Raw genomic sequence first — 20,505 nt, forward strand, 5'->3', positions numbered from 1 at the left:
CTATACCTGTTGATATGTCTCCTACCACTCTGGTCAGCTTAACGTGTGTATGTCCTATACCTGTTGATATGTCTCCTAAATCACTACCACTCTGGTCAGCTTAACGTGTGTATGTCCTATACCTGTTGATATGTCTCCTACCACTCTGGTCAGCTTAACGTGTGTATGTCCTATACCTGTTGATATGTCTCCTACCACTCTGGTCAGCTTAACGTGTGTATGTCCTATACCTGTTGATATGTCTCCTAAATCACTACCACTCTGGTCAGCTTAACGTGTGTATGTCCTATACCTGTTGATATGTCTCCTACCACTCTGGTCAGTTTAACGTGTGTATGTCCTATACCTGTTGATATGTCTCCTACCACTCTGGTCAGTTTAACGTGTGTATGTCCTATACCTGTTGATATGTCTCCTACCACTCTGGTCAGCTTAACGTGTGTATGTCCTATACCTGTTGATATGTCTCCTACCACTCTGGTCAGTTTAACGTGTGTATGTCCTATACCTGTTGATATGTCTCCTACCACTCTGGTCAGCTTAACGTGTGTATGTCCTATACCTGTTGATATGTCTCCTACCACTCTGGTCAGCTTAACGTGTGTATGTCCTATACCTGTTGATATGTCTCCTACCACTCTGGTCAGCTTAACGTGTGTATGTCCTATACCTGTTGATATGTCTCCTACCACTCTGGTCAGCTTAACGTGTGTATGTCCTATACCTGTTGATATGTCTCCTACCACTCTGGTCAGCTTAACGTGTGTATGTCCTATACCTGTTGATATGTCTCCTAAATCACTACCACTCTGGTCAGCTTAACGTGTGTATGTCCTATACCTGTTGATATGTCTCCTACCACTCTGGTCAGCTTAACGTGTGTATGTCCTATACCTGTTGATATGTCTCCTACCACTCTGGTTAGCTTAACGTGTGTATGTCCTATACCTGTTGATATGTCTCCTACCACTCTGGTTAGCTTAACGTGTGTATGTCCTATACCTGTTTGATTTGGTTTAATAGATTAAATTGTGAAATTAAATTAAATACAGTAGCCTAGGTCAATAGATTATATACAGTAGCCTAGTTCAATAGATTAAATACAGTAGCCTCGTTCAATAGATTAAATATAATATAATATATAATCCCCTTACCCATCTGTCTATCGCCTCCTTTGAATTCCATGCTGTCACAGTTACCAACCCTTTCAAGCTTAACATCCTTATCATTTATCGCCCTCCAGGTTCCCTCGGAGAGTTCATCAATGAGCTTGATGCCTTGATAAGCTCCTTTCCTGAGGACGGCTCACCTCTCACAGTTCTGGGCGACTTTAACCTCCCCACGTCTACCTTTGACTCATTCCTCTCTGCCTCCTTCTTTCCACTCCTCTCCTCTTTTGACCTCACCCTCTCACCTTCCCCCCCTACTCACAAGGCAGGCAATACGCTCGACCTCATCTTTACTAGATGCTGTTCCTCCACTAACCTCATTGCAACTCCCCTCCAAGTCTCCGACCACTACCTTGTATCCTTTTCCCTCTCGCTCTCATCCAACACTTCCCACACTGCCCCTACTCGGATGGTATCGCGCCGTCCCAACCTTCGCTCTCTCTCCCCCGCTACTCTCTCCTCTTCCATCCTATCATCTCTTCCCTCTGCTCAAACCATTTTGAAAAGAAGGTCGACGACATCCGATCCTCGTTTGCTAAGTCAAACGACACCGCTGGTTCTGCTCACACTGCCCTACCCTGTGCTCTGACCTCTTTCTCCCCTCTCTCTCCAGATGAAATCTCGCGTCTTGTGACGGCCGGCCGCCCAACAACCTGCCCGCTTGACCCTATTCCCTCCTCTCTTCTCCAGACCATTTCCGGAGACCTTCTCCCTTACCTCACCTCGCTCATCAACTCATCCCTGACCGCTGGCTATGTCCCTTCTGTCTTCAAGAGAGCGAGAGTTGCACCCCTTCTGAAAAAACCTACACTCGATCCCTCCGATGTCAACAACTACAGACCAGTATCCCTTCTTTCTTTTCTCTCCAAAACTCTTGAACGTGCCGTCCTTGGCCAGCTCTCCCGCTATCTCTCTCAGAATGACCTTCTTGATCCAAATCAGTCAGGTTTCAAGACTAGTCATTCAACTGAGACTGCTCTTCTCTGTATCACGGAGGCCCTCCGCACTGCTAAAGCTAACTCTCTCTCCTCTGCTCTCATCCTTCTAGACCTATCGGCCGCCTTCGATACTGTGAACCATCAGATCCTCCTCTCCACCCTCTCCGAGTTGGGCATCTCCGGCGCGGCCCACGCTTGGATTGCGTCCTACCTGACAGGTCGCTCCTACCAGGTGGCGTGGCGAGAATCTGTCTCCTCACCACGCGCTCTCACCACTGGCGTCCCCCAGGGCTCTGTTCTAGGGCCCTCTCCTATTCTCGCTATACACCAAGTCACTTGGCTCTGTCATAACCTCACATGGTCTCTCCTATCATTGCTATGCAGACGACACACAATTAATCTTCTCCTTTCCCCCTTCTGATGACCAGGTGGCGAATCGCATCTCTGCATGTCTGGCAGACATATCAGTGTGGATGACGGATCACCACCTCAAGCTGAACCTCGGCAAGACGGAGCTGCTCTTCCTCCCGGGAAGGACTGCCCGTTCCATGATCTCGCCATCACGGTTGACAACTCCATTGTGTCCTCCTCCCAGAGCGCTAAGAACCTTGGCGTGATCCTGGACAACACCCTGTCGTTCTCAACTAACATCAAGGCGGTGGCCCGTTCCTGTAGGTTCATGCTCTACAACATCCGCAGAGTACGACCCTGCCTCACACAGGAAGCAGCGCAGGTCCTAATCCAGGCACTTGTCAACTCCCGTCTGGATTACTGCAACTCGCTGTTGGCTGGGCTCCCTGCCTGTGCCATTAAACCCCTACAATTCATCCAGAACGCCGCAGCCCGTCTGGTGTTCAACCTTCCCAAGTTCTCTCACGTCACCCCGCTCCTCCGCTCTCTCCACTGGCTTCCAGTTGAAGCTCGCATCCGCTACAAGACCATGGTGCTTGCCTACGGAGCTGTGAGGGAACGGCACCTCAGTACCTCCAGGCTCTGATCAGGCCCTACACCCAAACAAGGGCACTGCGTTCATCCACCTCTGGCCTGCTCGCCTCCCTACCACTGAGGAAGTACAGTTCCCGCGCAGCCCAGTCAAAACTGTTCGCTGCTCTGGCCCCCAATGGTGGAACAAACTCCCTCACGACGCCAGGACAGCGGAGTCAATCACCACCTTCCGGAGACACCTGAAACCCCACCTCTTTCAGGAATACCTAGGATAGGATAAAGTAATCCTTCTCACCCCCCTTAAAAGATTTAGATGCACTATTGTAAAGTGGCTGTTCCACTGGATGTCATAAGGTGAACGCACCAATTTGTAAGTCGTTCTGGATAAGAGCGTCTGCTAAATGACTTAAATGTAAATGTAAATACAGTAGCCTAGTTCAATATATTAAATACAGTAGCCTAGTTCAATAGATTGTATAGTGTTGCTGTACTCTGTAGTAATACTGGTGTCTCTGTAGTAATACTAGTGTCTCTGTAGTAATACTAGTGTCTCTCTGTAGTAATACTCGTGTCTCTCTGTAGTAATACTAGTGTCTCTGTAGTAATACTCGTGTCTCTCTGTAGTAATACTCAGTCTCCTCTCTCTAGTTTCTCTGCGGTGGATGAAGTTGCCTCCAGTGAGAACAGGTGGTAGGGAACATGCCTCGTGTCTCTCTGTAGTAATACTCAGTCTCCTCTCTCTAGTGTCTCTGCGGTGGATGAAGTTGCCTCCAGTGAGAACAGGTGGTAGGGAACATGCCTCGTGTCTCTCTGTAGTAATACTCGGTCTCCTCTCTCTAGTTTCTCTGCGGTGGATGAAGTTGCCTCCAGTGAGAACAGGTGGTAGGGAACATGCCTCGTGTCTCTCTGTAGTAATACTCGGTCTCCTCTCTCTAGTTTCTCTGCGGTGGATGAAGTTGCCTCCAGTGAGAACAGGTGGTAGGGAACATGCCTCGTGTCTCTCTGTAGTAATACTCGGTCTCCTCTCTCTAGTGTCTCTGCGGTGGATGAAGTTGCCTCCAGTGAGAACAGGTGGTAGGGAACATGCCTCGTGTCTCTCTGTAGTAATACTCGGTCTCCTCTCTCTAGTTTCTCTGCGGTGGATGAAGTTGCCTCCAGTGAGAACAGGTGGTAGGGAACATGCCTCGTGTCTCTCTGTAGTAATACTCGGTCTCCTCTCTCTAGTTTCTCTGCGGTGGATGAAGTTGCCTCCAGTGAGAACAGGTGGTAGGGAACATGCCTCGTGTCTCTCTGTAGTAATACTCGGTCTCCTCTCTCTAGTTTCTCTGCGGTGGATGAAGTTGCCTCCAGTGAGAACAGGTGGTAGGGAACATGCCTCGTGTCTCTCTGTAGTAATACTCGGTCTCCTCTCTCTAGTTTCTCTGCGGTGGATGAAGTTGCCTCCAGTGAGACCAGGTGGTAGGGAACATGCCTCGTGTCTCTGTAGTAATACTCAGTCTCCTCTCTCTAGTTTCTCTGCGGTGGATGAAGTTGCCTCCAGTGAGAACAGGTGGTAGGGAACACGCCAGGGATGTCCCCTACATGCGTTACGGTCACACAGCCGTGCTGCTGGACGATACCATCTACATCTGGGGGGGTCGTAACGACACGGAGGGGGCCTGCAACGTCCTCTATGCCTTTGACATCAGTAAGTACACTTCAACGATTGCTTCGTCTGTCAGTCTTCGTTGATGGTGACAACATCGGGATGTCACAAATTATGGTTTGGCGTATTTGAACTTGACTGCACCGCTGGTGTCTGGCAGCACACAGCAGGGCAGTGAGCACACAGCAGGGCAGTGAGCACACAGCAGGGCAGTGAGCACACAGCAGGACAGTGAGCACACAACAGGGCAGTGAGCACACAACAGGGCAGTGAGCACACAACAGGACAGCGCAGTGAGCACACAACAGGGCAGTGAGCACACAACAGGACAGCGCAGTGAGCACACAACAGGGCAGTGAGCACACAGCAGGGCAGCACAGTGAGCACACAACAGGGCAGTGAGCACACAGCAGGGCAGCACAGTGAGCACACAGCAGGGCAGCACAGTGAGCACACAACAGGGCAGTGAGCACACAACAGGGCAGCACAGTGAGCACACAACAGGGCAGTGAGCACACAACAGGGCAGCACAGTGAGCACACAACAGGGCAGTGAGCACACAACAGGGCAGTGAGCACACAACAGGACAGTGAGCACACAACAGGGCAGCACAGTGAGCACACAACAGGGCAGTGAGCACACAACAGGGCAGTGAGCACACAACAGGACAGTGAGCACACAACAGGGCAGTGCAGTGAGCACACAACAGGGCAGTGAGCACACAACAGGGCAGTGAGCACACAGCAGGGCAGTGAGCACACAACAGGGCAGTGAGCACACAACAGGGCAGTGAGCACACAACAGGGCAGTGAGCACACAACAGGGCAGTGAGCACACAGCAGGACAGCGCAGTGAGCACACAACAGGGCAGTGAGCACACAACAGGGCAGCGCAGTGAGCACACAACAGGGCAGTGAGCACACAACAGGGCAGTGAGCACACAACAGGACAGGGCAGTGAGCACACAACAGGACAGCGCAGTGAGCACACAACAGGGCAGTGAGCACACAACAGGGCAGTGAGCACACAACAGGACAGCGCAGTGAGCACACAACAGGGCAGTGAGCACACAACAGGGCAGTGAGCACACAACAGGGCAGTGAGCACACAACAGGGCAGTGAGCACACAACAGGACAGCGCAGTGAGCACACAACAGGACAGTGAGCACACAACAGGGCAGTGAGCACACAACAGGACAGCGCAGTGAGCACACAACAGGACAGCGCAGTGAGCACACAACAGGGCAGTGAGCACACAACAGGACAGCGCAGTGAGCACACAACAGGACAGTGAGCACACAACAGGACAGTGAGCACACAACAGGGCAGTGAGCACACAACAGGACAGCGCAGTGAGCACACAACAGGGCAGTGAGCACACAACAGGACAGTGAGCACACAACAGGGCAGTGAGCACACAACAGGACAGCGCAGTGAGCACACAACAGGGCAGTTAGTACACAACAGGACAGTGAGCACACAACAGGGCAGTGAGTACACAACAGGACAGCGCAGTGAGCACACAACAGGGCAGTGAGTACACAACAGGACAGCGCAGTGAGCACACAACAGGGCAGTGAGCACACAGCAGGGCAGCACAGTGAGCACACAACAGGGCAGTGAGCACACAACAGGGCAGTGAGCACACAACAGGGCAGTGAGCACACAACAGGGCAGTGAGCACACAACAGGGCAGTGAGCACACAACAGGACAGCGCAGTGAGCACACAACAGGACAGCGCAGTGAGCACACAACAGGGCAGTGAGCACACAACAGGACAGTGAGCACACAACAGGGCAGTGAGCACACAGCAGGGCAGCACAGTGAGCACACAACAGGGCAGTGAGCACACAGCAGGGCAGCACAGTGAGCACACAGCAGGGCAGCACAGTGAGCACACAACAGGGCAGTGAGCACACAGCAGGGCAGCACAGTGAGCACACAACAGGGCAGTGAGCACACAACAGGGCAGTGAGCACACAGCAGGGCAGCACAGTGAGCACACAACAGGGCAGTGAGCACACAACAGGGCAGTGAGCACACAGCAGGGCAGCACAGTGAGCACACAACAGGGCAGTGAGCACACAACAGGGCAGTGAGCACACAACAGGGCAGTGAGCACACAACAGGACAGCGCAGTGAGCACACAACAGGGCAGTGAGCACACAACAGGGCAGTGAGCACACAACAGGGCAGTGAGCACACAACAGGACAGCGCAGTGAGCACACAACAGGACAGCGCAGTGAGCACACAACAGGGCAGTGAGCACACAACAGGACAGTGAGCACATAACAGGGCAGTGAGCACACAGCAGGGCAGCACAGTGAGCACACAACAGGGCAGTGAGCACACAGCAGGGCAGCACAGTGAGCACACAACAGGGCAGTGAGCACACAACAGGGCAGCACAGTGAGCACACAACAGGGCAGTGAGCACACAACAGGGCAGTGAGCACACAGCAGGGCAGCACAGTGAGCACACAACAGGGCAGTGAGCACACAGCAGGGCAGTGAGCACACAGCAGGGCAGTGAGCACACAACAGGGCAGTGAGCACACAGCAGGACAGCGCAGTGAGCACACAACAGGGCAGTGAGCACACAACAGGGCAGCGCAGTGAGCACACAACAGGGCAGTGAGCACACAACAGGGCAGTGAGCACACAACAGGACAGCGCAGTGAGCACACAACAGGGCAGTGAGCACACAACAGGGCAGTGAGCACACAGCAGGGCAGCACAGTGAGCACACAACAGGGCAGTGAGCACACAACAGGACAGCGCAGTGAGCACACAACAGGACAGCGCAGTGAGCACACAACAGGGCAGTGAGCACACAACAGGACAGTGAGCACACAACAGGGCAGTGAGCACACAGCAGGGCAGCACAGTGAGCACACAACAGGGCAGTGAGCACACAACAGGGCAGCACAGTGAGCACACAACAGGGCAGTGAGCACACAACAGGGCAGTGAGCACACAGCAGGGCAGCACAGTGAGCACACAACAGGGCAGTGAGCACACAGCAGGGCAGTGAGCACACAGCAGGGCAGTGAGCACACAACAGGGCGACATGCCAAGTGGCCTATGTTAACTACATGTGGTAACTAGACTGACAGCGCATTCAGTGCTCTAACTCCACTGTTTCTAAAGCACTAGCAGAATGACAGACAGTGAGAACTCCCCTGGTTGACTAAAAGCCCTCCCCCCTGCTCTAACTTCACTGTTTCTAAAGCACTAGCAGAATGACAGACAGTGAGAACTCCCCTGGTTGACTAAAAGCCCCCACCCCTGCTCTAACTCCCCTGGTTGACTAAAAGCCCCCCCTGCTCTAACTCCACTGTTTCTAAAGCACTAGCAGAATGACAGACAGTGAGAACTCCCTGGTTGACTAAAAGCCCCCCTGCTCTAACTCCACTGTTTCTAAAGCACTAGCAGAATGACAGACAGTGAGAACTCCCTGGTTGACTAAAAGCCCCCCTGCTCTAACTCCACTGTTTCTAAAGCACTAGCAGAATGACAGAGTGAGAACTCCCTGGTTGACTAAAAGCCCCCTGCTCTAACTCCACTGTTTCTAAAGCACTAGCAGAATGACAGACAGTGAGAACTCCCTGGTTGACTAAAAGCCCCCCCTGCTCTAACTCCACTGGTTGACTAAAAGCCCCCCTGCTCTAACTCCACTGGTTGACTAAAAGCCCCCCTGCTCTAACTCCACTGTTTCTAAAGCACTAGCAGAATGACAGAGTGAGAACTCCCTGGTTGACTAAAAGCCCCCCTGCTCTAACTCCACTGTTTCTAAAGCACTAGCAGAATGACAGAGTGAGAACTCCCTGGTTGACTAAAAGCCCCCCTGCTCTAACTCCACTGTTTCTAAAGCACTAGCAGAATGACAGACAGTGAGAACTCCCTGGTTGACTAAAAGCCCCCCTGCTCTAACTCCACTGTTTCTAAAGCACTAGCAGAATGACAGACAGTGAGAACTCCCTGGTTGACTAAAAGCCCCCCTGCTCTAACTCCACTGTTTCTAAAGCACTAGCAGAATGACAGACAGTGAGAACTCCCCTCACCTGGTGGTAACTAGACTGACAGTGCATTCAGAAAGTATTCAAACCCCTTGACTTTTTCCCACATTTTGTTAAGTTACAGCCTTATTCTAAAATGTATTAAAAAAAATAGAAATCCTCAGCAATCTACACACAATACCCCATAATGACAAAGCGAAAACAGGTTTTTCAAAATATTAGCTAATTTATACAATAAAAACAAAAAACAGAAATACCTTAATTACTTAAGTATTTAGACCGTTTGCTATGAGACTCGAAATGGAGCTCAGGTGCATCCTGTTTCCATTGATCATCCTTGAGATGTTTCTACAACTTGATTGGACTCCACCTGTGGTAAATTAAATTGATTGGACATAATTTGGAAAGACACACACCTGTCTATATTATGATTTTTCGTCGATACCAATACCGATTATTGGAGGACCAAGAATAGCCGATGCGATTAATCGGCCGATTTTGCGTGTGTATGTATATATATATATATATGCACTGCTCAAAAAAATAAAGGGAACACTTAAACAACACAATGTAACTCCAAGTCAATCACACTTCTGTGAAATCAAACTGTCCACTTAGGAAGCAACACTAATTGACAATAAATTTCACATGCTGTTGTGCAAATGGAATAGACAACAGGTGGGAATTATAGGCAATTAGCAAGACACCCCCAATAAAGGAGTGGTTCTGCAGGTGGTGACCACAGACCACTTCTCAGTTCCTGGGCTTCCTGGCTGATGTTTCGGTCACTTTTGAATGCTGGCGGTGCTTTCACTCTAGTGGTAGCATGAGACGGAGTCTACAACCCACACAAGTGGCTCAGGTAGTGCAGCTCATCCAGGACGGAACATCAATGCGAGCTGTGGCAAGAAGGTTTGCTGTGTCTGTCAGCGTAGTGTCCAGAGCATGGAGGCGCTACCAGGAGACAGGCCAGTGCATCAGGAGACGTGGAGGAGGCTGTAGGAGGGCAACAACCCAGCAGCAGGACCGCTACCTCCGCCTTTGTGCAAGGAGGAGCAGGAGGAGCACTGCCAGAGCCCTGCAAAATGACCTCCAGCAGGCCCCAAATGTGCATGTGTCTGCTCAAACGGTCAGAAACAGACTCCATGAGGGTGGTATGAGGGCCCGACGTCCACAGGTGGGGGTTGTGCTTACAGCCCAACACCATGCAGGACGTTTGGCATTTGCCAGAGAACACCAAGATTGGCAAATTCGCCACTGGCGCGCTGTGCTCTTCACAGATGAAAGCAGGTTCACACTGAGCACATGTGACAGTCTGGAGACGCCGTGGAGAACGTTCTGCTGCATGCAACATCCTCCAGCATGATCGGTTTGGCGGTGGGTCAGTCATGGTGTGGGGTGGCATTTCTTTGGGGGGCCGCACAGCCCTCCATGTGCTCGCCAGAGGTAGCCTGACTGCCATTAGGTACCGAGATGAGATCCTCAGACCCCTTGTGAGACCATATGCTGGTGCGGTTGGCCCTGGGTTCCTCCTAATGCAAGACAATGCTAGACCTCATGTGGCTGGAGTTTGTCAGCAGTTCCTGCAAGAGGAAGGCATTGATGCTATGGACTGGCCCGCCCGTTCCCCAGACCTGAATCAATTGGGCACATCTGGGACATCATGTCTCGCTCCATCCACCAACGCCACGTTGCACCACAGACTGTCCATGAGTTGGCGGATGTCTTAGTCCAGGTCTGGGAAGAGATCCCTCAGGAGACCATCCGCCACCTCATCAGGAGCATGCCCAGGCATTGTAGGGAAGTCATACAGGCACGTGGAGGCCACACACACTACTGAGCCTCATTTGGACTTGTTTTAAGGACAGTACATCAAAGTTGGATCAGCCTGTAGTGTGGTTTTCCACTTTAATCCAGACCTCCATGGGTTCCACATCCAGACCTCCATGGGTTCCACATCCAGACCTCCATGGGTTCCACATCCAGACCTCCATGGGTTCCACATCCAGACCTCCATGGGTTCCACATCCAGACCTCCATGGGTTCCACATCCAGACCTCCATGGGTTCCACATCCAGACCTCCATGGATTCCACATCCAGACCTCCATGGGTTGATACATGGGTTCTGCAGCTAGCAAGGTTCTGTCTATAACATGATGCTGCTCAGTATGTGTAGGTAGTTCTGATTGGTCTGCTCAGTGTGTGTAGGTAGTTCTGATTGGTCTGCTCAGTGTGTGTAGGTAGTTCTGATTGGTCTGCTCAGTGTGTGTAGGTAGTTCTGATTGGTCTGCTCAGTGTGTGTAGGTAGTTCTGATTGGTCTGCTCAGTATGTGTAGGTAGTTCTGATTGGTCTGCTCAGTGTGTGTAGGTAGTTCTGATTGGTCTGCTCAGTGTGTGTAGGTAGTTCTGATTGGTCTGCTCAGTATGTGAAGGTAGTTCTGATTGGTCTGCTCAGTATGTGAAGGTAGTTCTGATTGGTCTGTCTATAACATGATGCTGCTCAGTGTGTGTAGGTAGTTCTGATTGGTCTGCTCAGTGTGTGTAGGTAGTTCTGATTGGTCTGCTCAGTATGTGTAGGTAGTTCTGATTGGTCTGCTCAGTATGTGAAGGTAGTTCTGATTGGTCTGTCTATAACATGATGCTGCTCAGTGTGTGTAGGTAGTTCTGATTGGTCTGCTCAGTGTGTGTAGGTAGTTCTGATTGGTCTGCTCAGTGTGTGTAGGTAGTTCTGATTGGTCTGCTCAGTGTGTGTAGGTAGTTCTGATTGGTCTGCTCAGTGTGTGTAGGTAGTTCTGATTGGTCTGCTCAGTGTGTGTAGGTAGTTCTGATTGGTCTGCTCAGTGTGTGTAGGTAGTTCTGATTGGTCTGCTCAGTGTGTGTAGGTAGTTCTGATTGGTCTGCTCAGTGTGTGTAGGTAGTTCTGATTGGTCTGCTCAGTATGTGAAGGTAGTTCTGATTGGTCTGTCTATAACATGATGCTGCTCAGTGTGTGTAGGTAGTTCTGATTGGTCTGCTCAGTGTGTGTAGGTAGTTCTGATTGGTCTGCTCAGTATGTGTAGGTAGTTCTGATTGGTCTGCTCAGTATGTGAAGGTAGTTCTGATTGGTCTGCTCAGTATGTGAAGGTAGTTCTGATTGGTCTGCTCAGTATGTGTAGGTAGTTCTGATTGGTCTGCTCAGTATGTGAAGGTAGTTCTGATTGGTCTGTCTATAACATGATGCTGCTCAGTGTGTGTAGGTAGTTCTGATTGGTCTGCTCAGTATGTGAAGGTAGTTCTGATTGGTCTGTCTATAACATGATGCTGCTCAGTGTGTGTAGGTAGTTCTGATTGGTCTGCTCAGTATGTGTAGGTAGTTCTGATTGGTCTGCTCAGTGTGTGTAGGTAGTTCTGATTGGTCTGCTCAGTGTGTGTAGGTAGTTCTGATTGGTCTGCTCAGTGTGTGTAGGTAGTTCTGATTGGTCTGCTCAGTATGTGTAGGTAGTTCTGATTGGTCTGCTCAGTGTGTGTAGGTAGTTCTGATTGGTCTGCTCAGTGTGTGTAGGTAGTTCTGATTGGTCTGTCTATAACATGAGCTGCTCAGTATGTGTAGGTAGTTCTGATTGGTCTGCTCAGTATGTGAAGGTAGTTCTGATTGGTCTGTCTATAACATGATGCTGCTCAGTGTGTGTAGGTAGTTCTGATTGGTCTGCTCAGTATGTGTAGGTAGTTCTGATTGGTCTGCTCAGTGTGTGTAGGTAGTTCTGATTGGTCTGCTCAGTATGTGAAGGTAATTCTGATTGGTCTGCTCAGTGTGTGTAGGTAGTTCTGATTGGTCTGCTCAGTGTGTGTAGGTAGTGCTGATTGGTCTGCTCAGTGTGTGTAGGTAGTTCTGATTGGTCTGCTCAGTGTGTGAAGGTAATTCTGATTGGAAGATGCGTGTCATGGAGAACTGTAATAGTGCTCTCAACATCGCTGCCCTGAATTTAACATGTGGACAAAGATCAGCAGGTTAAAGTAGTTATTGACTGACTCCTTTCTGGAGGACGATGGTGCCACTCTCTTGGACTCTGAAAATCAATCAGATGATGAAATCCATGATTTAGGTCAAAACATTTTCATTGAACCAGACATTGTAGAGTCTTCTGGTGACCGTGATGGGAAAGAGACGGCGATCAACAGTGTTGTTGTCAAGGAAGAAGGTGACCGATTTGTTGTTGAAATCAATGGAATGACCGGTGGGAGCAGAGTATGACTTTGGAGCCAGAAAGAGAACATAGAAGGATAATGTATAAAACATGTGTCTCTGCTTTGCATCTTTAAACTAATGGCATCCATAACAGAGAAGCGTTCATCCATGTGTCTGGGTCTAGCTACATTTTCAGATATAATACATTTCTAATGTTGTCAGAAAGGTGTTTTCATTGTGTGTTAAAGCGTATTGTTAGCTAGCTAGATAACGTTGCTCACTAGCTAATGTCACCAGCTAATGATCTGTGTAGTAATATTATTTGTTTTCCAGAAATCTGTTTGCATTGCTAGCTGTAGCCTAATGTTAGCTAGCTGGCTAACATCGAACCTAGTTGGTTAGCGTAAGCTACCTGCAGATTCATGCCTGGTGGCTAGCTATGACAATCTGTTTGCATTGCTAGTTGTAGACAAAGAGCTCTCCAGTAGGTGTACCAAAATATTCAAGGGCCATTTCTGGGTTACAAGTTTATTAACTTTCAAAGCAGAATGACCTTCCCAATGCTCCTCAACTGCATGATAAACAGGGCATCGCAAAGTATTCAGACCCCTTTACACATGTTGTCACGTTACAGGCTTATTCTAAAATGGATTAAAAAAAATGTTTACCCCTCATCAATCTACGCCCCCATAATTTGTTTATTTTTTATTTTACCTTTATTTAACTAGGCAAGTCAGTTAAGAACAAATTCTTATTTTCAATAACGGCCTAGGAACATTAGGTTAACTGCCTGTTCAGGGGCAGAACGACAGATTTGTACCTTGTCAGCTCGGGGATTTGAACTTGCAACCTTCCGGTTACTAGACCAACGTTCTAAACACTAGGCTACCCTGCCGCTCCCACCCTGCCGCTCCATCACAATGACATCATAATACCCCATAATGACATCATAATACCCCATAATGACAAAGGAAAAACAGTTTTGAATGTTTTTTTATCAAATGGATAAAAAATAAAAACCTTACACATTTACATAAGTATTCAGACCCTTTACTCAGTACTTTGGATTAGGAGCGTTGCTGCACAGCTATTTTCAGGTCTCTCCAGAGATGTTCGATTGGGTTCAAGTCCAGGCCAATCTGGGTTTCATCAGACCAGAGAATGTCTGAGAGTCCTTTAGGTGCCTTTTGGCAAACCGCAAAGGGGCGGTCATGTGCCTTTTTGTTGAGGAGTGGCATCCGTCTGGCATTAACATATAGGCCTGATTGGTGGAGTGATGCAGAGATGGTTCTCAACTTCTGGAAGGTTCTCCCATCTCCAGAGGAACTCTGTCAAAGTGACCATTGGGTTCTTGGTCACCTCCCTGACCAAGGTCCTTCTCCCCCTGATTGCTTCTGACTTCTTCAATTTAAGAATGATGGAGGCCAATATATTCTTGGGGACCTTGAATGCTGCAGAACTTTTTGGGTTCTCTTCCCCAGATCTGTGCCTCAACACAATCCCGCCTTGGAGCTCTACGTACAATTCCTTTGACTTCATAGCTTGGGTTTTGCGCTGACATGCACTGTCAACATTTACATTTGAGTAATTTAGCAGACGCTCTTATCCAGAGTGACTTGCAGTAGTGAGTGCATACATTTGAATACTTTTTTCGTACTGGTCCCCTGTGGGAATCGAACCCACAACCTTGGTGCTGCAAGCGCCATGCTCTACACCGGATTGTGGGACCTTCTATAGACAGGTGTGTGCCTTTCCAAATTATGTCCAATCAATTGAATTTACCACAGGTGGACTCCAATCAAGTTGTGGAAATATGTCAAGGATGATTAATGGAAACAGGATTCACCTGAGTTCAATTTCGAGACTCCTAGCAAAGGGTCTGAATACTTATGTAAATATGGTATTTCTGTTTTCTTTTTTAATAACACTGTAAAACTTGGCTATTGTGTGTAGCTTGAGAAAAACAAATAATTGAATCAATTTTAGAATAATGCTGTTATGTAACAATGTTTACAACGGTATCTGAATGCACCATTTTATATATATTTATATTTTATATATTTTATATATTTTATATATTTTATAGCTCTGAATCTACTTTTCTCCAATGTAAAAAAACACAATTTCCAATGTTGCTACATAAGGCCGAATCGAGGTGGTCACATATAAAGTCTATTATGGCCGAGTATACTTTTTTAAAGAATGTCTTTGGTGGGGTAATTGGTTTACCGAGAATAAATATAAAACCTTTAGGAGCCATGCCATTCTGAAGAGGTTTAGTCTACCTGTAAGGTTATTGGGAAGATTGTTCCATTTGAAATAGATCTGCTTTCCTATTGTTCAGTAAGTCATCTTTATATATAGGAGCCATGCCATTCTGAAGAGGTTTAGTCTACCCTAACCCTTTCCTATTGTTCACTAAGTCATCTTTATATATAGGAGCCATGCCATTCTGAAGAGGTTTAGTCTACCCTAACCCTTGTTCAGTCTTTATATATTTGTTGTTATTTATTAAACATCCTCAGTATTTGATATGTTTTCCACTTAAAGTTGTAGATCATTAATATTATTAAGCTATTTGTATTTTTCCTATCCTGAGATTCTGAAAATATTTTTAGCAAAGGAGGAGCATTGAGTTAAATATTGGAGGGGCATTGAGTTAAATATTGGAGGGGCATTGAGTTAAATATTGGAGGGGCATTGAGTTTTAAATATTGGAGGGGCATTGAGTTTTAAATATTGGAGGGGCATTGAGTTTTAAATATTGGAGGGGCATTGAGTTAAATATTGGAGGGGCATTGAGTTAAATATTGGAGGGGCATTGAGTTAAATATTGGAGGGGCATTGAGTTAAATATTGGAGGGGCATTGAGTTAAATATTGGAGGGGCATTGAGTTAAATATTGGAGGGGCATTGAGTTTTAAATATTGGAGGGGCATTGAGTTAAATATTGGAGGGGCATTGAGTTTTAAATATTGGAGGGGCATTGAGTTTTAAATATTGGAGGGGCATTGAGTTTTAAATATTGTTCAGGAGATCATCTGCAAATCAGTTTAGTTTACCAGTACTGATACCTGTTACGTTTGGGTCCTGGTTCAATTGCCAGTGCAAACAGGAGGGGGGGAGAGAGGACTCTTGTTCCTTTTTCTAAAGCAATTTCATCAGATAATGTATTATTTGTGTATATTTTTGATTTAGGATATTTGTATAATATTTTTATTAAATTTATTTTTTCAGCGGGAAAATTGAAGGCTTCCAAAGTTTTGAAAAATACCTTTTCAACAGCCATTATTGATAAATCATGTTCTTGTATTTGTTTGTGTCTATTTTTAATAAACCCTGTTTGATTGATATTTATCAAGTCAGATAAGACTTTTGCCATTCTATTGTTTATCAGCTTTATTATTTTATTGCAATTTATTAAATCCATGTCTTGACAGTGTGCTGTTTATTCTCTATATTCTGTCACTCAGTGCACTTTCTGTTGGTGTAATTAAGCATGATACTGGAGAATGATCTGATATTACTATCGGTGTCATTAACCTCTTACCTCGGACGCTTGCGTCCCAACTAGAGCTCTGGAAATGCAAATGCGCTACGCTAAATGCTAATAGTATTAGTTAAAACTCAAAAGTTCATTAAAATACACATGCAGGGTATCAAATTAAAGCTACACTCGTTGTGAATCCAGGCAACAAGTCAGATTTTTAAAATGCTTTTCGGCGACAGCATGAGAAGCTATTATCTGATAGCATGCACCAATACACTACAACAGAAAAGCACAGCAGGGGACGTAAACAAAATAATTAGCATTTCGGCTTTACACAAACCGCACAATAAAATAGAAAACAGTCATTACCTTTCACCATCTTCTTTGTTGGCACTCCTAGATGTCCCATAAACACTATTGGGTCTTTATTTCGATTAAATCGGGCCATATAAAGCCAAGATATCGTTATATGTAGACTGTGTGATAAACGAAAAAAACAGCGATTTCACAACGTAACGTCATTTTTAAAATTCAAAAAGTAGACGATAAACTTTCACAAAACACTTCGAAATACGTTTGTAATGCTACTTTAGGTATTAGTAAACGTTAATAAGCGATAAAAATCATCCGTAGGCGATGTACATATCATTAGCTGTCGTCTTGGAAAAATTTCAGGAGAGAGCTCTTCCGGAATGATCTGGGCGGAGACCGGAGGTACGTCGTGCCCCTCTTTCGGTTCAACCAAGAATCAAAGAGGATTAAATTCTAAGATACTCGACAACATGGGGATGCTGTGGGAGTTGAATGCTCGGTCTTATCTAATTCGGCTCACTGTTAACAATTGCGGTAGTGGCGCAAGGATATTTATTTCCATTTTCTGTGATCAGGTTTTCCTGCGCTTTCCGATGTAACGCACGTTATGTAATAGCCACAGTCGTGATTTAACCAGTTTTAAAAACGTCCGAGGGTTTCCTATACACACATTCTAACCATATGAACGTACTATATTCCTGGCATGAGTAGCAGGGCGCTGAAATGTTGCGCGATTTTTAACAAAATGTTCAAAAAAGTAGAGGGTCGACTGAAGAGGTTAAGCATGATACTGGAGAATGATCTGATATCACTATTGGTGTCATTAAGCATGATACTGGAGAATGATCTGATATTACTATTGGTGTCATTAAGCATGATACTGGAGAATGATCTGATATTACTATCGGTGTCATTAAGCATGATACTGGAGAATGATCTGATATTACTATCGGTGTCATTAAGCATGATACTGGAGAATGATCTGATATCACAATATCATGATTTTTTAAAACTCAGTCAATTGTTGATCATTTTTCGAGGAAAGAAAATGTAGTCAAATCTTGAATAGCTTTTCGTCCTTTGAGAGAAAAAAAGGAGTAGTCTTTTGTAGTTGGGGATAGTAATCTCCAGGTGTCCTGGAAATTATTTGTAGAGATTACTCCTTGAATTTGCCTTTTTTATTGCTACGTCTGTCAATCTTATCGATTTTGTATGATTTTGGTCACATAAGATAATAGTTCCTGCCTGGATTTCATCAAATATAGCTTCAATTCTATACAAAAAAAATAAAAAATTGCCTCTCGGGGGATATACAATGAAATCAATGTGTATTTTTCAACATCAGAAAACGGCCTTCTTGGTTCATGTGCTGGGATATAAGAGAACATGGTGTATTGTTATTGATCAGGATGCCTACACCACTGCTGTTACTACAGTAGGTGGCAGTATAGACCTCTACCTACACCACTGCTGTTACTACAGTAGGTGGCAGTATAGACCTCTACCTACACCACTGCTCTTACTACAGTAGGTGGCAGTATAGGCCTCTACCTACACCACTGCTGTTACTACAGTAGGTGGCAGTATAGACCTCTACCTACACCACTGCTGTTACTACAGTAGGGGGCAGTATAGGCCTCTACCTACACCACTGCTGTTACTACAGTAGGGGGCAGTATAGGCCTCTACCTACACCACTGCTGTTACTACAGTAGGGGGCAGTATAGGCCTCTACCTACACCACTGCTGTTACTACAGTAGGTGGCAGTATAGGCCTCTACCTACACCACTGCTGTTACTACAGTAGGTGGCAGTATAGGCCTCTACCTACACCACTGCTGTTACTACAGTAGGTAGCAGTATAGACCTCTACCTACACCACTGCTGTTACTACAGTAGGTGGCAGTATAGACCACTGCTGTTACTACAGTAGGTGGCAGTATAGGCCTCTACCTACACCACTGCTGTTACTACAGTAGGTGGCAGTATAGGCCTCTACCTACACCACTGCTGTTACTACAGTAGGTGGCAGTATAGGCCTCTACCTACACCACTGCTGTTACTACAGTAGGGGGCAGTATAGGCCTCTACCTACACCACTGCTGTTACTACAGTAGGGGGCAGTATAGGCCTCTACCTACACCACTGCTGTTACTACAGTAGGTGGCAGTATAGGCCTCTACCTACACCACTGCTGTTACTACAGTAGGTGGCAGTATAGGCCTCTACCTACACCACTGCTGTTACTACAGTAGGTAGCAGTATAGACCTCTACCTACACCACTGCTGTTACTACAGTAGGTGGCAGTATAGACCACTGCTGTTACTACAGTAGGTGGCAGTATAGACCACTACCTACACCACTGCTGTTACTACAGTAGGTGGCAGTATAGGCCTCTCCAACCCAGCTCCTGGAAAACCACATCTACTGGCAATTCTTCGAAAACCATATGCTTTTTTACCCCAACATGAAGCCTGTGAACATTCCATGTATTTTGTTGGTCTTTACTTGTATAAAGTCAGTTAACCTTGTCTCTCCCGTCTATCGTCGAAAAACCAGATACCATTTTAGCAGAGGGCGGTGGACATTCCATGGAATGGGAGAGTCATGGTATGAATACGTAGTTATTGTATTCATCAGATCAAAATGTATTAGTTACATGTGCCGAATACTTTACAATGAAATGCTTACTTACGTGCCCCTAACCAACAATGCAGTTCAAAAAAAAATATGAGTAAGAATAAGAAATAAAAGTAACAAGTAATTAAAGAGCAGCAGTAAAATAACAATAGCGAGGCTATATACAGGGGTGGTACCGGTACAGAGTCAATGTGGAGGCTATATACAGGGGGGGTACCGGTACAGAGTCAATGTGGAGGCTATATACAGGGGGGGTACCGGTACAGAGTCAATGCGGAGGCTATATACAGGGGGGTACCGGTACAGAGTCAATGTGGAGGCTATATACAGGGGTACCGGTACAGAGTCAATGTGGAGGCTATATACAGGGGGTACCGGTACAGAGTCAATGCGGAGGCTATATACAGGGGTACCAGTACAGAGTCAATGTGGAGGCTATATACAGGGGGGGTACCGGTACAGAGTCAATGTGGAGGCTATATACAGGGGGGGTACCGGTACAGAGTCAATGCGGAGGCTATATACAGGGAGTACCAGTACAGAGTCAATGTGGAGGCTATATACAGGGGGTACCGGTACAGAGTCAATGTGGAGGCTATATACAGGGGGTACCAGTACAGAGTCAATGTGGAGGCTATATACAGGGGGTACCGGTACAGAGTCAATGTGGAGGCTATATACAGGGGGTACCAAAACAAGCATTTCGCTACACTCGCATTAACATCTGCTAACCATGTGTATGTGACAAATAAAATTTGATTTGATGATTTGAACAGAGTCATTGTGCGGGGGCACTGGTTAGTTGAGGTAATATGTACATGTAGGTAGAGTTATTAAAGTGACTATAACAACAGAGAGTAGCAGTAGTATAAAACAGCGGGGGAAATAGTCTGGGTAGCCATTTGACCTGATGTTCAGGAGTCTTATCTCTTGGGGGTAGAAGTTGTTTAGAAGCCTCTTGGACCTTGACATGACGCTCCGGTACCTCTTGCAGAGAGAACAGTCTATGACTAGGGTGGCTGAAGTGTGACAATTTTTAGGGCCTTCCTCTGACATTGCCTGGTGTAGAGGACCTGGATGGCAGGAAGCATAGCCCCGGTGATGTACTGGGCCATATGCACTACCCTCTGTAGTGCCTTGCGGTCGGAGGCCGAGCAGTTGCCATACCAGGTGGTGATG

The 20,505-nt window shown here is 46.8% G+C and overlaps 1 protein-coding gene across 2 annotated transcripts in view; it reads left to right on the forward strand.

Moving 5' to 3' along the window:
- The window catches only part of LOC115126292 (kelch domain-containing protein 3-like), a 160,944-nt gene that overhangs the window by 18,980 nt on the left and 121,459 nt on the right, over nt 1-20,505 (forward strand). Inside the window, exon 3 of one of the 2 annotated variants that reach the window (XM_065002725.1) lies at nt 4,563-4,739. In XM_065002725.1, the coding sequence (XP_064858797.1) occupies nt 4,563-4,739 (177 nt within the window). Of the gene's footprint in view, nt 1-3,700; nt 4,740-20,505 lie in introns of those variants that run through there. The other variant, XM_065002724.1, reaches the window with a different exon arrangement.

This window comes from Oncorhynchus nerka, linkage group LG16, assembly GCF_034236695.1.
Source record: "Oncorhynchus nerka isolate Pitt River linkage group LG16, Oner_Uvic_2.0, whole genome shotgun sequence".
Lineage (NCBI taxonomy): Eukaryota > Metazoa > Chordata > Actinopteri > Salmoniformes > Salmonidae > Oncorhynchus > Oncorhynchus nerka.